General features: G+C 37.9%; 1 protein-coding gene across 4 annotated transcripts in view; it reads right to left on the reverse strand.

Moving 5' to 3' along the window:
- Positions 1–15,203, reverse strand: part of ZFYVE28 (zinc finger FYVE-type containing 28) — a 147,885-nt gene that overhangs the window by 50,891 nt on the left and 81,791 nt on the right. For all 4 annotated transcript variants that reach the window (XM_062638669.1, XM_062638668.1, XM_062638672.1 and 1 more), the window contains exons 3-5: positions 3,602–3,739; positions 2,301–2,503; positions 504–593 (exon numbers count right to left, since the gene is read on the reverse strand). In XM_062638669.1, the coding sequence (XP_062494653.1) occupies positions 504–593; positions 2,301–2,503; positions 3,602–3,739 (431 nt within the window). The remainder of the gene's footprint in view (positions 1–503; positions 594–2,300; positions 2,504–3,601; positions 3,740–15,203) is intronic.

Consider the following 15,203-nt stretch of genomic DNA (forward strand, 5'->3'; position numbering starts at 1 on the left):
TCCCATAAGAACTTACAAACTGCTGGTTGGTTCTTTTTAACATTTTTTACTTCATACATAAAGAGTCAAGCACAAGTCCTCTTAAGATTTTTAAGAGGCTTTACAAGTCCTTTATGATCATCACTAGAGGTTCAGAGATGATTTGAATCATCTCACCACATATTCTTGCATGAAATATCATTAAGTCTTGATGCCTTAAACAGATTTAGCTTATTTAAATGCTTTAAATTCACACACCTATAACTAGGCACACCAACAATATTGTTCTTACTGGATCAACAGCTTTTGAGTTTGGCTTTTTTTGTCTAAAACCCACAAAAGCATAGGCTTGTGCCTTGCATGCATGCTTAATGCTTTTTAACACTATACTTGGATATTTACTAGAAAAGCAAAATACCTGGTGTTTTATGATGCTTGAAGACTACAGTTAAAGTATTTCTACAACAGTTCAGACTGAAGGTAAACACAGAAAAGAGAATCTAGTACATCAGTAAAACACTTACCTCTCTACAGTTTCACAGAAAAGAACAATCACCTCCTGCTGTACATAATACTCTTTTGGAGACTTCACAGGTACCATGGCCGACACATAACTATGAAGAGTATAAAAGAACATACTAGTGTTTTACATGCCTTAACAAACTGGATTATAAACAAAAAGCAAACCTAGGACAAATCATCTTGGAAACCTAACTTTTCCTGTGCCATTTTGTGTTTATTTTGACAGCGCTCACTATGAAAACTGCAGTGTAAGAACATTTAAGAAATGAGCTGATTTACCTATTGCAAATTGAGGCAATGGAACTCCGTAGTAATTTTGAAATATAATCACAAAACACATTTAGCATTCAGAACTCCATACTGTGTGGCACAGAGAAGGAGGTCCTAGAAGGATCTTTATTACAACATCTTGAAGATTGTTTACTCTGCATCTCCTTAAGACAAAAAAACCCGCTAAAATGCACATTTTATCTGGAAAAGTTTAACCTGAAATTATACTAATGAAATGCAATTATGCAGCAGAGACAATTCAGATTTAAAAGTTGGCCTCCTTTCTATGAGGAATTACATACAAAAGCACTAATTCACAAGGTAGAAAACATTGGCAAACGTGGTTTTGTGTTACTGTATTACTTAATCAGTCATTCACAGACTACAGGAAGCACAGGAAAGGAAAAGGTTGTTCACAAAACAATGGCAAAGAAAAATGCTGAACGTAGAGAGTTATTACAGACAGGCTAGAAACTGCACAGGCCCAGTGAAGAGCCAGTTGCTGGCTGTCATCGGTGTCTGCATTCAAAGCCACATTTAAACTCCACATTTTTAGGCAACGTTTTTAATTAAAATGTTTTTCAATGTAACAGTATAGTGATAGTTTTATGAATCAGAAAAAAAAAGTTCACATGACTAAAATAATGCAGGAGAATATGAAAAACAAGGAAGGGCAAACAGTAATAGGAGACAAGTCAAGTCTATGAAAAACTCTAAACCACTACCCAATTCTAAGAAACCTGTTCTGCCGAGGGTAAGAAGGGCTGTATTATATTAGATCCATAGAGAATCTTGTTCTGCATCCTGTCTGTAACTATGTCCACACCACAAACATCTAACAGGCATGCAGGAAGCTAGCTTGGATTCTGAACCACAATGCAGGACCTGGTCAATGTGACCTCTGATGCAATAAATAGTTAACTTCCTCACCCCCAAAGTAGTTATTTTTATTTGTGCTATAAACCTCCAAGCCATTTTTCAGTCACAATTTTTAAAATCCATGATTTCCTGTGGTTAATTATGGTTTTTGTAAAAGCACTTTCATCAGATTTCAATTTGCCTTCTTTAATTCACCGAGTGCATTTGCTTATACCTCTAAGCACAAGAGAACAAAACCTCACAATCTCTAGACTACGTTATCATATTTTTATTTAATGTCTTTTGTCGCCTTCTCTTCAACAAAGAAAACATTAGGGGAATCGATTTACGGCTTTCTCTTGTGTCCTGGAAAACCTCCCTCAAATGCCATATGCCAGTATACAAATGGCAGATTATAGTTCAGTGGAAGAGAGCAAGTGTTGATTGTTAAAAAGCTATTTAGTTTCCGTTTCATTATCGCTACACTGGAAGGAAAAAATCTAGCAATACAAACTCCTGAAGAATTCAAATACAATGATAAAAAAATTATGTACTTTTTCCATACAAGAAAACAGGACAAAACAGCCAACTTCCAAGAAAACCGAACAAGCCCCAAAGCAGTGATAGTAGCCAAGCCAAAGCTCACAACACATTTACTTTGGATCTTTTACCTTAATTCAAATTCAGCAAAAAGGACATCAAAATGCTTCAGTGAATCTTTCATTTTTTCTGTGTAGAAGTTCAAATCCCTTAAGGCCTGGTCACGAATGATATTTCTAACTTCCTCTAGGCTTCGGGTCAGATCCTTGGCCAATGGTTTCATAGCCATACTCTCAATTTCACGATTCATAATAATTGAACCAGCAGCCAAACACTATGAAATACACGGAGAGAAAATATTAATTTTTACAAAGTTACTTTTATGCTTTAAAAAAAAAAGCACAAAATGTGGTATTTCATATCTGAACAAGGGCAGTACTTAACCCCAATTTTCTGCAAATTATCAAACAAGGGAAAGATTTAAGACTGACATGCCAAGAGTCATAAGCCTTCACACAAAAGGTTAGGGAGCAGCTCAGGCAGGGGGATATGAGAACGGAGAGAGGATCAAGTACAAGAACCACAGAGCTGACAACAGAACTTAAAAAAGCTCTTCTTCCATTAGTTAGACAGTAAGCATTGGTAGGAGATACACTCGATGTACACAAGCATTGCTTGCTTAAGAAGGATGTGAATCCAGCTAAAGTACGATCAATGGACTTTTGACTTGGGCTAGACTGTTACACTATTCTATTCTAAATAGAATATAGATTCTAAAAAAATCTATTCGCAAAAAGAATAGAAATTCTGCAATGGTGATGCCTTTTTTCAGAAACACTGGTCACACTGGCCATCAGACCAGGAATCCAGCTAAATGAGTATCCTGCTTCACACAGAAGATGTGAGTCTATTTTCTAGGAAAGACCATAAAGAACTGGTCACAGAGTCCCTTGCAGTTTCTGGAAAACAGCTATTTAAGACACTCCTTGCCCCAAGAGTAATATACAGACTCCCTCTGACCAGCTCACAAAGACATCCATTAAAAGTACATTTTTATTGTAACACATGAATAAAACCTTTTAAAAATCACACTATTAAACCCAACCTACTTAATAATCTCCACTGCTGGCTTTATTCCTTTATGACACATTGGAAGACAACAAGTATTGATAGAAATCATATTTATTGTATTAACGGAAATATTTTATTAACTGAAAATATATATAAAGGTTTTTCTAGTCTCAAAATTCTCATATTTCTTCCCTAATTTTTTGAACTCCATCTGCAGCTCTGTGTCCCCTCCCCTTTCCCCTGGACAGGAGGCATTTCTCAGCTCTGTGTGGGGGACCTGCAATCCCAGTCCTTTCTCAGCAGCCTGATGCCACAAAAAATTGCTCATTAACACCAAGTAACGCAAATAAGAGAGACTTACTTCTGCTCCAAACCAAAGCTGTCCTGCAAGGTTGTCATGGCGTATTTCCTCTGGAAACTTAACACAGAAGTCTCGGTTGGCCCGTTCATGTGGAATGCACTCATCCATGATTTGATTTATGATGTTCAAAACATTATCCTAAAGCAAAATATAGGATAGCATATGTACTGTTCCCACAGAAATCCTACAATTACAGTTTTTTTCTTTTAATAGAATTTTAGTGCAAAAGACAGAAAATGCTGTATTTAACTCTTATGGTCATCACATACACAGAGAAAACAGAATATTCATAGAAAGAAGAGTGGTAAACTTGACTTTTCCTAGAGACTATTTCTCAGATTCACGGCACTTTGACTGCTTTGGTGAGACTTCAGATGAGGAGGTATAATTTAAAGAGCTCATTACCTCCAGCCATCTGTAAATTATCAGTAAATAAACTAGAAGTACAAGTAAATTGGACTCCTCTCATTTCCTCTCACCAACCCCAATGAGACGCACTTTATTCTTCCAAAAAGATCTCCTGAGAAAGTACCCTGGAGACTTCAGAAACTGAGTTATATTGGGAGTATTGGGGTTGAATAGAATTAATTTAGACTCATCCTGGGAGCCTGAAGCAGGTAGCTTCTACACTTGAGTCCCGACGGGGCAGGGGCTGGTACTACCTGCCATCTCACCCCTGGCCATCCAGGAGGATTAAGGGGCACCACAAAAGCTACAGAGAATTAATAACTGCTCTGATCTACGTCTGCACCAGAGTAAAGATCAAAGACCTATAACCAGTTTCTTGATCTGCAGAAAATAATCTGTATTCATTTATTTGAAAAGATAATTTTCACATACCCCTGCTGGGAACTGCATGGAATTTGATTAACATAATAAAGGTAGGTTCAGAGCATGAAAAAGGCTGAGTGCTTTCATTAAAGATGTTTAGTCTGTCTCGTGCTTCCTCCGCTATTTACGGAATTCATGTTTTATTTAAAATAGCTTTGAAACAAATAAAAACAAACCTTTCTGTGCAGAGCTGTTTAACAGCCAGAACTGCTTTAAGCCTACACTTTACTGCTTTATTTTCCCCTACACTTAAAAAAATAATAGAAGACAGGTATTTTCAAAAAACCTGCCCCTTTAGCGTGTTCCACTGAGAAAGAACAGTGCCACACTTCTGGCACCAAGAAAGTTTCATGTTTTCTGTAACTTCAGTGCAAACTGCTGTAAATCCTGTTGCCACAAGATAACATTAACATTAATGCTGGAATCGCACTTGTCTTTATCCAAAACAAATTAACCTTCGACAATGTTTGTATAAATAAAGTATAAAGTACTTTATGTGTTAACAGTTAAAACATTTTTACATAAATGTATTTTTTGCAAGTCTGTCATGAGGTAACACATTTCATTTCAATGAAGTCGTTAAAAAACAAACAAGAAACCCCAAACAACATCCCATACATTTAAAGCACTCTGGCACACAATGTTCAACCACCTTCTCTAGAAAGAAATCTGGAAACCAAATGCTCTGTATTTCCTCCATGGCATTCCACGCACAGACCATGGCCAGCAGGTATGAGAGGAGACAGGACAAGAAAGCTAGGTTCACCCACAGAAAATAGAGACAATTTTAGAGATGCACCTCTCTCTCTCCTGGGTATAACACACTGCCAGGATCAGTGGGGCACTTGGATCCCTAGGAATCCACAGAGATGTCCGTTATAGAAAATGAGGGAAAAAACAAGCTCACAATATTCTCTAGTGTAACTGCAAGGTGATCTTAAGTTCAAATCCTGGAAGAAGGCAGAGCAAAGATGCCCCTGTTTTGGCAGTGCCATTCTAGACCAGCGGCTGAAGAACATGCCAGCCAGCCACCACCTCTCCTCTCCAGCATAAAAAGGCAATAGTCAAGGAATCGTGCAAATTAGTATGATATTTTAGGGTTAGAAAAAGCAGGCTAATGGCAACTTTCCTATTTTCCTTCCTTCCATTGCTTAATTCCTGGTATTGAGCATATTTCTCTCATCATTATTTAGCTAGGGCTAGCTGGGGAGCAAAAGTATTTTGGAGTAGGTCCCATAAGATGATTAACTCCTGAATCACTTCTCACCCAAAGTTACAGAGCAAAGAGTAAAAGTGAGGATTAAAGCATTTAAATTGTAGAAGTGCACGAGTCACTCAATGTATTTTAAAGCTGTTATTAGTGGTCTATTTTGAGACAGGTGCTTTGCCTGTAGCTCCTACTTTTATCACCAGAGCAATACAGGCTGGTACATCAGGTTGAAAAAGCCAGATTCCTGTTTTCAGGGAATTAATAGACGTTATTTTACTTGCCACCAAACTCTAATATGGAAAAAAGCAATTTTCACTCTCTTAACTTTTTTTTGAACCCCACAGAATAGGATGAGATCCATATTGAAAAGCTTTCCTCTTTTTTATTTTTATGCACTATTTTCAAACACAAACTTATTCTACAGGAGCTACAAGAGGGATCAAATTCCCCTTTTACAATCACCCACACACCCAAAGTTCCTCATATATTGAAGAGTGTTTTATGCAAATCAAGTAAAGCAACAGGATTCAAATTTTATGCAAATCAAGTAAAGCAAATGCTCTGTATTTTTATTCTGTTTTTCTAACCATTATACCTTGTAAAAAAGTACTAAAATTCTGTCTAAATAATCTCAGGACATAATTATAAGAATCATGAAATTTTGTACCTCAATGCACTTAAATATTGCAACTGAAGGCAACAGGATATAATAAAGACAACTTGTCTTTTTACAAAGCAAATATAATACTACTTATTCAGTATAACATTTGTTTACCACCCGAATGACATTTAATATTCTTCCTCATTTATCAATATTCCTATTACCTATAGATGTTTGTTTCAGAGCACTCAACAGCTACCAGCACATCTCCATGGCTGCCGAACTTCCCGAGTCAGTTTAAAAACAGTTATTTTTAAATTGTGCAGTCCTTAACCAGTATTTAAGTAAAACCAACAATTAACTTAAACCAATTGTCCAGTATTTAATTTAAACCATAGGAAATTAGAAGTTTAATATATATTTCCCAATGAAGATAAGTCACAATAGGTCAATCTCTGGACTAGTAGCAGCTATTTGTAAGGAGTTATCTGGCTTCGCACAGGCAGCTGGTCATTCTGTCAAAAAGCTAATTAAAAAGATGAGTGTCTTTTCCTGCATACTCTAGTGGTGATACGGGAAGATTGAGGGAAGAATAGTTCACAGAACTGTCATTTAGTGTATAAATGCTGAAAGATTTCTACAGGGTGAATTCTTTGCTGCTTCAAGTTGTGCCATTTCCCAAATCTGATTTTCTACAAAGTTTATTTTATCCTACTACAGGAAAAACAACAACAAAAAAAATAATTCTCCATCACTTTCCTTCCCTCTTCCATTCCTCTTCCTCGAGCCAGCCTGATCAGAGCAACCTAAACAGGAAATCTGGAATACTTGCTCCCATACTGATTTCAAATCTCAGCTGCTTTGAAACTGGAAGGATGCCAGACAATTTGGACAGACTATCCAATGCACTGTAAGCAAATTAGTCTTTTCTTTAAAGGAGCTTCAAGAAGCATTCAATTTAGTTAATTACAGTATTCTGCTTTGTAAGCTGAGAAGGATTTGGTTTGGATACACGGTAGCATTGAGGTTTTGCTCTAATTTAAGCAACTGAAATCAATTAGTTGGAATTGAAGTACTAAATCTTTCACTTGATCAATTTTTCTACATAAAAGCCTTTTTTTAGACATTAATGCATCCTTTGGTGGTTTTATCTGTTATCTTTTGGTTTATTTGCATAACGGAATGAGCACAGTTTTGTCTCAGCTGTTCTGTTTAGCCCTTCCAGCAGCACAACAGCCAGCCACTGCAGAGATTCTGCTTTGGGATTTACTCCAATTTCCTCGTTTCCTGGAAAACAGAGCTCAGGGTTTCACATAATGGAGAGCACTTACATTTTATCTTGGTAGGAAAGCTAATAGTGGTAGCAAGGCAATGAATGTAGTTAGCCACAGTAGAGGACAAAAAGTTGGTTTATTTTTGATCGAGCAGTAATTGGCCATACACTCAATAATCAGAGCATAAAGCTAACAGCAACTGCTGCATTAGCTATTGCAATAGGTACAAAAAGAAAAGCAAGTAACTTCGTTTTACTTATGCCCCTAAAACACGTGTTTAGATAAAAAAAGGCAGAAAATATCTACCCTTTTGCCCATGTCCTTGATAAAATCTATGCTGCTTTTTCACACTATTAAATACAACGTGACCTTCCTCAGGTCTTTTGCAAGATTACTTCAGAGGAAAATAACTTCTCGTGTTGTTCAGTACCTCTTTAATATCCCTTTCTTGAATTACCAGTAAAATCTAGCCCAAGATAACACAATATGATAATATCACCATGAGCTTAACTGATAGTATTTTAGTCTCTCCATTTAAATTTATCCTTCACATTTTTAATATCTTTCTAAGGCTTGATGTTAAGTTGCAAACCTCCTTCAACACCACACTTATGACAGAAACAACAGACGAACACAAATAAAGACCAAAGATAAAGCAAGATTTTGTTGCAATTAAAGCAATTAGCTAATATTCAGTTTTTTTATAAGTTAACTTTCATGAACAGAAGAAACCAACAATAAGGTAACATATTCTTTCATTACTTTCATGTAAGTAACAGGATTTCAAAGGACATCCAGAAGTCCTGGGTTCAGAAGCCAGTAGGGTCCCTACAGATGCCACTTAAAGATCCAAAGTACCTCTTAAGACAGCAACAAGTACCAATGCTTTCCCTCCAGCTCACCTTGTACAAAACCCAAAGGCTGTGCTTTTAGTTCCTTTTTTGCTTGAACAACTATTTTACTATTTCCCACTGCCAACACAGATTCACAAACTGGTTTAGGTTGGGAAAGACTTTAAGACCATCAAGTCCAATCATTAACCTAACACTGCCAAGTCCATCACTAAACCATTTCCCTAAGTATGATATCTATATGCCCTTTAAAATCGCTCCAAGGGGTTTGGAACTACATGATCTTAAGGTCCTTTCCAATCCTAACTATTCTACGATTCTATGGCAACTCAACTACCTCCCTGGGCAGCCTGTTCCATGCTTGATGACACTTTTAGTGAAGAAATTTTTCCTGATATCCAACCTAAGTCTCCCCTGGCGCAGCTTGAGGCCGTTTCTTCTCATCCTAGGTATTGTCACTAGTGCAAAGAGACCAACAACCACCTCACTACAGCCTCCTTTCAGGTAGCTGCAGACAGTAATACTGTCTTTTCTGACCCTCCTTTTCTCCAGGCTAAACAACCCAAGTTCCTTCAGCTGCTCCTCATAACATTTGTGTTCTAGACCCTTCACTGGCTTCACTGGACACACTCCATCACCTCAGTGTCTTTCTAGTAGTTGGAAGCCCAAAACTGAACACCGTGTTCGAGGTGCAGCCTTACCAGATCTCTCTGCAGCCTGTTCCTACCCTCCAGCAGATTACTCCCACCCAGCTTGGTGTTGACTGCCAGCTTATTGAGGGCACACTTCTAAATGCTCCCTAATTCTAGTTCTTTCACTTCCTGAAAGAACTTAGGATTTTATGTATGAACTTTTGGCAGTAGCTCCTAGTTTAACCTCACCAACTCCAGAGCAGTACCAAATTTCATCATGAATTAAACACAACATGCATCTCTAGCAACTCAAATGCTGTATCACCCAATCCCATCAACAATAATGCAGTTTGTGTTGAACTTCAAGTTCAAAGCTTCTTGTTCTGAACTGTCTTGCTAGTGTACCCTCATCAGGGTACTAAGCACTCCAAACAGCACAGGTTTATTAATGGAAATTTTGAATCTAACCTCCTGTATATATTCAAAATTTATTATGCATACACTGAATAATCACATCTCCCCAAGTGGAGCAATTGCTACATCTTAAGTGGTGAGCGCTGGCACACCAATTTTCAAACAGAAGAGGTTATAAATATTTGAGCACAGCTTCCATTAAAAATGCTTTTTTAACAACGATGTACTATTTATTAGCTAAAACATTTTTCCGTAAGGCAGTATGCACTGTTTTGATAAATTACCTTTAAATTTAATATATATTTGTTCTGAGCATCTCTGTCTCTTGCACAAAGACCTAATCATAGAATTGATTTCCCTCTTTTCTTACTAACCAAACATAGTTATAAACAGACCTCCTGTAAATGGGGATTCCTTTTTTATTTGCTGAAAGCTAAGACCAACTTGAAAGACTACATTAAATACAGCACCATTACAAGGCATCATCCTCTCTCTGCAGAAAAGAACATTTTCTGATCTCAAAAATCTACATGTTCCTGATGCTAAAAAATAATAAAAAAAAACCCAAACTATTTTACTCCTCTGTGCCAAAAAGCCGTTAACTAATATTAGACATGACTGTGTAATGAAATTAAGTATACCTAAACTTGTACTGCCTGTTCTCAGTACAGAGCTTTACAGACAAGTGTCCCTTTATCAGTAAGGGATATAACTTAAGAGCTTCGTTCACAGTGAATCAAAACATGACTAGATAAATATCCTGGATATAAGACATGTTCTTACAGCAGTGTATATGTACTGAGGCCTTTTCTCTAAAGATCCCCAAGATTTCCCAAGCACAAAAGAATTTCAGCCTGGATTTCAGCCTGGCACAGAGCTGGCACCACCCTCACTGTACTGCTCCAAAGCTGCTCCACAGCTGAGGCCACGAGCAGAACAGAGGCAATGTAATCTCGACTTCCTGCCGCCTTCGCTTTGCCTTCCCATACTGCTGAGTGAAAGCATCCTGCATCCTCAACACGTGCAGTGCTGAGCTGGTGTGGAGCCAGCTTTCCTCCCTATGGCTCTCTGCTGCAAATTAATTCCCTGACCTGCAGTGCACAGCATTTTCAATCCACTCTGCCCACAGCCTTAGATAACAGGCAGTTTCTCAGAATGACCTATTTGATCCATATGAGCAAGCAGAAACACATGAAAAAGCTTGTTAACATGGGAAACTACAATTTAAGACTACAGCAGTCTTTTCAAAGAAAAAGGTATCTTACATTATTACCAAAGAAAAAAGTATCTTCCAATATTAATCTCTTCCTATGTAAGATCAAATACGAATCCAAAACACAGAAAGGAAATAAAATTCTTGTCAGTTGTGGTGTTGGTCCAGCTTATGGTCAAGCATTTTATATTTTCTAGCCATCATACTAATCATTCTATAATGAAAAACAATAGAAGTGCCAAAAGTTTCCCAGCAACGATCAAAAGTTGCTAAACAGAAGATTTAAAGAAATGTAATTAATTACTATTCTTACTAATTAGAAATGTTTATTGCTGCATATTTGTTTCAACCTAGCTGTATCATTCCACTGATCACTGAACACCTGTGGGGGGAAAAGTCATAAACTTAAGATGGCCATTTTCAGCCCGAGTCCAACAGAAGAAAAATCAACTCTTCTAATACTTACATGCTATTTAGTGTATTCAGCACAATTACACTCGAGTTCTTTTTCCTTCATTCGCAGTGGAGTACAGTAAAAGCACATGAAAGGGTTGACAAGCCTGTCTGTTCTCAGAAGACACATTACAAGCTTTCACTAGGTCACACAACCCAATACCAAACAGATACCCGACACCGACTGCTTGAAGATGTCAGGCAGCACAGAAGACATCTGTTGGAGCAGTGCAGCTCAAACAAGTAATCATTACTAGGAGTAATGAGATGGCAAATGTTGTAATCAATTATAAAACAGATGAACTGGAAACTCTATAGGCAAAACCTTACAAGCTTTATTATCACAGATAAACAGTACAACAGAAACGTGCACTGCTGGGAATCTTGACATCATCCCTTAAACAATGCTTTTCTTTCACTTCCTTTTCTAAACTGGCACTGTCCCTACTTAAATTACATTGGAAGAGATTATGTAAAAGAGAGCAATTTTCTTTGAACAAGCCTTGGCTCACTCTCCCATCAGTCAACTGCCCAATCTTTCTGGCATGAATTTCTTGCTTTCCTACATCTGCATCAAGTCTCTTAAATACAGACCTTGTGACAATTCCTCTAGAGCCACTAGCTCTGTTATATTTTAGCAAAGGCCTCACAAACAGGTACAATACAGAAAATGAGCATGATTCCCTCCTTACCACAGAGCAGTGAGCATTGCCCAAGTGTTCCTATACAACTGGATGGGCTGGACAGAATCTGCTTTTGGTTCCTATTTCTTCCCTCTACTATTCAAAAATACCTTTGTCACCTACAGTTTCTAAACTCTGGCAACAAAGATTTCTTTCACTCAACTTCTTTACTTGATCTCAATAATTACCCTGCTGTCTCCTTCACTGACTTCCACTAACATAACTAATACAGTGTCTCAAGGGTTGCAAATTAAACAGGCTAGAAAGACTTGACCATTACTTTAGCTAAAAGTACTCCTGGCTCAATCCACAACCATTAAACCTTTATATCAATTAACAAGATAACATCAGGCATACATTCTTGCCAACTTCTAACCAATCACTAGGTTTCAGAATCCAGCAGGGAGTTTTTAACAGCTTTAGTCTAACTTGTCTCCTTTAATGAGATCTATTTCTGCTTAATTCTATAAGAAAACATTCTTCGATGGACAGATGCAATCAAATATGAAAACCACGCACCTCTGAACTGCCTCATTGTTCACAGTGATTATGGTACATACTCCCAGTTTGCTCTTGTCAAGAATGTTAATGAACACAATATTTCTTAGATAACTCACTGCCAACCCACTATGACACCAGCATTGTCCTATGAGTTATTTAACAGCTCTTCACAAATACCTTCTTCATCGAGGGATGCTCATTAATGCCGACTTTCTTTTTAAGAATTGCTTCTCTTCAGCATGGATACAATTCAGATAAAGCACAGAATAAAAGGGCATTTCACCCCCCCACAAGAGATTCCTTATTCTCATACCCCTTAAATTTATCTGATCACAGGAGACACCTTCAGATAAGCTGTGCCTTCTTTTTCACCAGAAATAGAAAACCACTTTTCATCAGAGGCAGGCACCAAGCAGCATAAGGCCATTCTGCACTGTAAGCGTTAGGCAGCAAGGGCAACTTTCAAGTCAGCACCTTATCTCAAATACTTTGCAGCTTTTGTTCTCACCTCCAGGCAGACACAGGCTGCCTCACTGAACTCTCAACTTATTTGCACAGAAGCACTGACTGCTTTCAGTGCACTGATCCACAGTAACCCAGGCAATTTCTCTGTTAAAGTTCACAGAATGACTCTGCAAATACAAGCACCATCAGACAGCTGAAGATGTGGTTTTCTAGAGTTCCAACACTAACCACAACTTATTTAAACTGGCTGTGGATAAGATCTATACACCCACTGCTCTCTTTCCCCCTCTGCAGACACTCCAACTTCATGTCAGCACTTTCATGCCAGGGTGCATCCACACACACAGCAAATCAATATGATCATTTGGTTGATCAAAGCCTCCTCCAAACCAGGCTTCCAGGTGATCCCACCCGCTCCATGGCTGTTCACTCACTGCTGGAACACAAGCCAGGTTCCTGGAGCGCATGGACTGGTGCTGGAAGGAAGGATAGACAAGGCTACCTACTTCTGAGGACAGCAGTTTCACATCAGTTTAAGCTACTGGGTAGCTGTGCTTTGATGGGGTACCACTCTGAAGTGTGGGGATAGGAAAAAGAATCGAGTAAATTTGGAATAGAAAACCTTTCAACTGACACTGCCAATGGACCATGGAATTACACCTAAGGAACTAACACAGAAATACTTGTTTGTGAAGATTTTTTAAATAAAAATCAAAGTTTATTTACCTTGTTTGCCCATACTCAACCAACATAACCAAGCAATAAGGTAAGGGATTTACCAAAACTAAAATGTTTATAACATTTCTACTGAGTGCCCAAGGGCTGGCTTGAATCAAAGACTGGGCGATCCACATGCAAAGCTGCTGCAGTTATCACAGGACTCTAACCAAAACCACTGAAATTTATATACAAATATTTTGTCCTGAAATCGCTCTATCCATTTCTGTTGATACAGTTATAAAACCTAGTAACGTTAATCTATAGCACTGGTAGATTTAAAAGCCTTTACCTGCTAAGAAAGAACACACTTTAGATGAAAAAACAATGGAAAATCTGATTTCACCGAGTACAGAGTTAATTGAGAGAGTTATGCTGCAGTTCTGCAGCTGCAGATAACAGACAAAGGCCAATGTGGTATTATACCACTAACAGAGTTATAGAATCATAGAATAGTTAGGACTGGAAAGGACCTTAAGATCATCTAATTCCAACCTCCTGCAGGGGGGGACACAACACACTAAACCATGTCACCCAAGACTCCGTCCAAACTGGCCTTAAACACTGCCAGGGATGGAGCACTCACTAGTTCCGTGGGCCCACAACAGTTCAACTCAAAACTGCAGAGCCCAGATCTTTAAATACCTCTATTCTAACACAGAATGTTCAGGCCTAGGATAATTTCCACTATCTGTATTTTTTAAATGAGTTGATAGAGGATCTCCTAAAAATTTACATAAAAATAATGCTGCCTTCTTTGTTAAGAGGGCCCTTAAAGTTTCCTTTTCTCAATTATAAAATATGATGTACTTTCAGACTTATCTGCATTGCAGAATAAGCCAAACAACCACAAATGTGTTAATTAGATCTACTGAGAGAACTCTTCACATTCCAGCTTCAGGGTTAAATTATTTTCCAGTCACATTTGCAAAACCCCTATGGAGGGCAACAGTACAAATAATAAACAGGGCTGACACTGAGGCCAGAAGTTTGTAGCAATGTGTGAAAATGGATAATATTTTCTAATCCCAGTTACCACACAAGTCAAAAGTAGATATCGCTCTGCAAGCCCACTGGAATTCATCCTTATCTGTTTATGATGCTACATCGGACCTAGCCAGAGAAACAAAACAAAAAAAATACAACAAAAAATAAGACCTTCTTACAATATGGGAACAATTCTAAAAGCAAAAATTACAAGAGCTTGTCATTGAAACTGTTTCTCTCCGTGCCTCAGTTGCACAAATCAATTCAACAAGCTTTCCAGCCTAAAGACCACTTACATTTCTATTTCTATTATTTCTATTAACTACTGATCCATTTTGAGTAAGTGGAACAGCAGCAATTTCAGCAGTAGTACAGATACCCTGGGGTAACTAAGAAATAAAAGAATACAAGTATCTGTCGCTTGTTATTTGCTCAAGTAATCTTCTTGCACAGAAACCTTGAGAACCAAAAATGTATTCTCAGGGTAAACCCAAGAAATTATATTGTGTACATCATATGGTAGTATCAAGAACACTACATTTTTCAATTAAATTTGAGGCTTTCTTCTGAACTGTGGAACAAGCAGTATCAGCATATAAGTTAGTTTTAATTGCTTTATAGTGGGAAGAACTGTGTACTTGGGGGTAATACTGCTGCTGTTCACTTCAACACTATTTTACACAGCATTGAAGGAATAGTACTATCCTTTAGAAACTGGAAATCCAGCAGGAGAGAGCAGATAGCATAAGGAAAAAGGTAAGCATGTTTAA

The sequence above is a fragment of the Pezoporus occidentalis genome, unplaced genomic scaffold, assembly GCF_034315485.1.
Source record: "Pezoporus occidentalis ecotype Australia unplaced genomic scaffold, CSIRO_AGI_Poc_V1 ctg58, whole genome shotgun sequence".
In the NCBI taxonomy this organism is placed as follows: domain Eukaryota; kingdom Metazoa; phylum Chordata; class Aves; order Psittaciformes; family Psittacidae; genus Pezoporus; species Pezoporus occidentalis.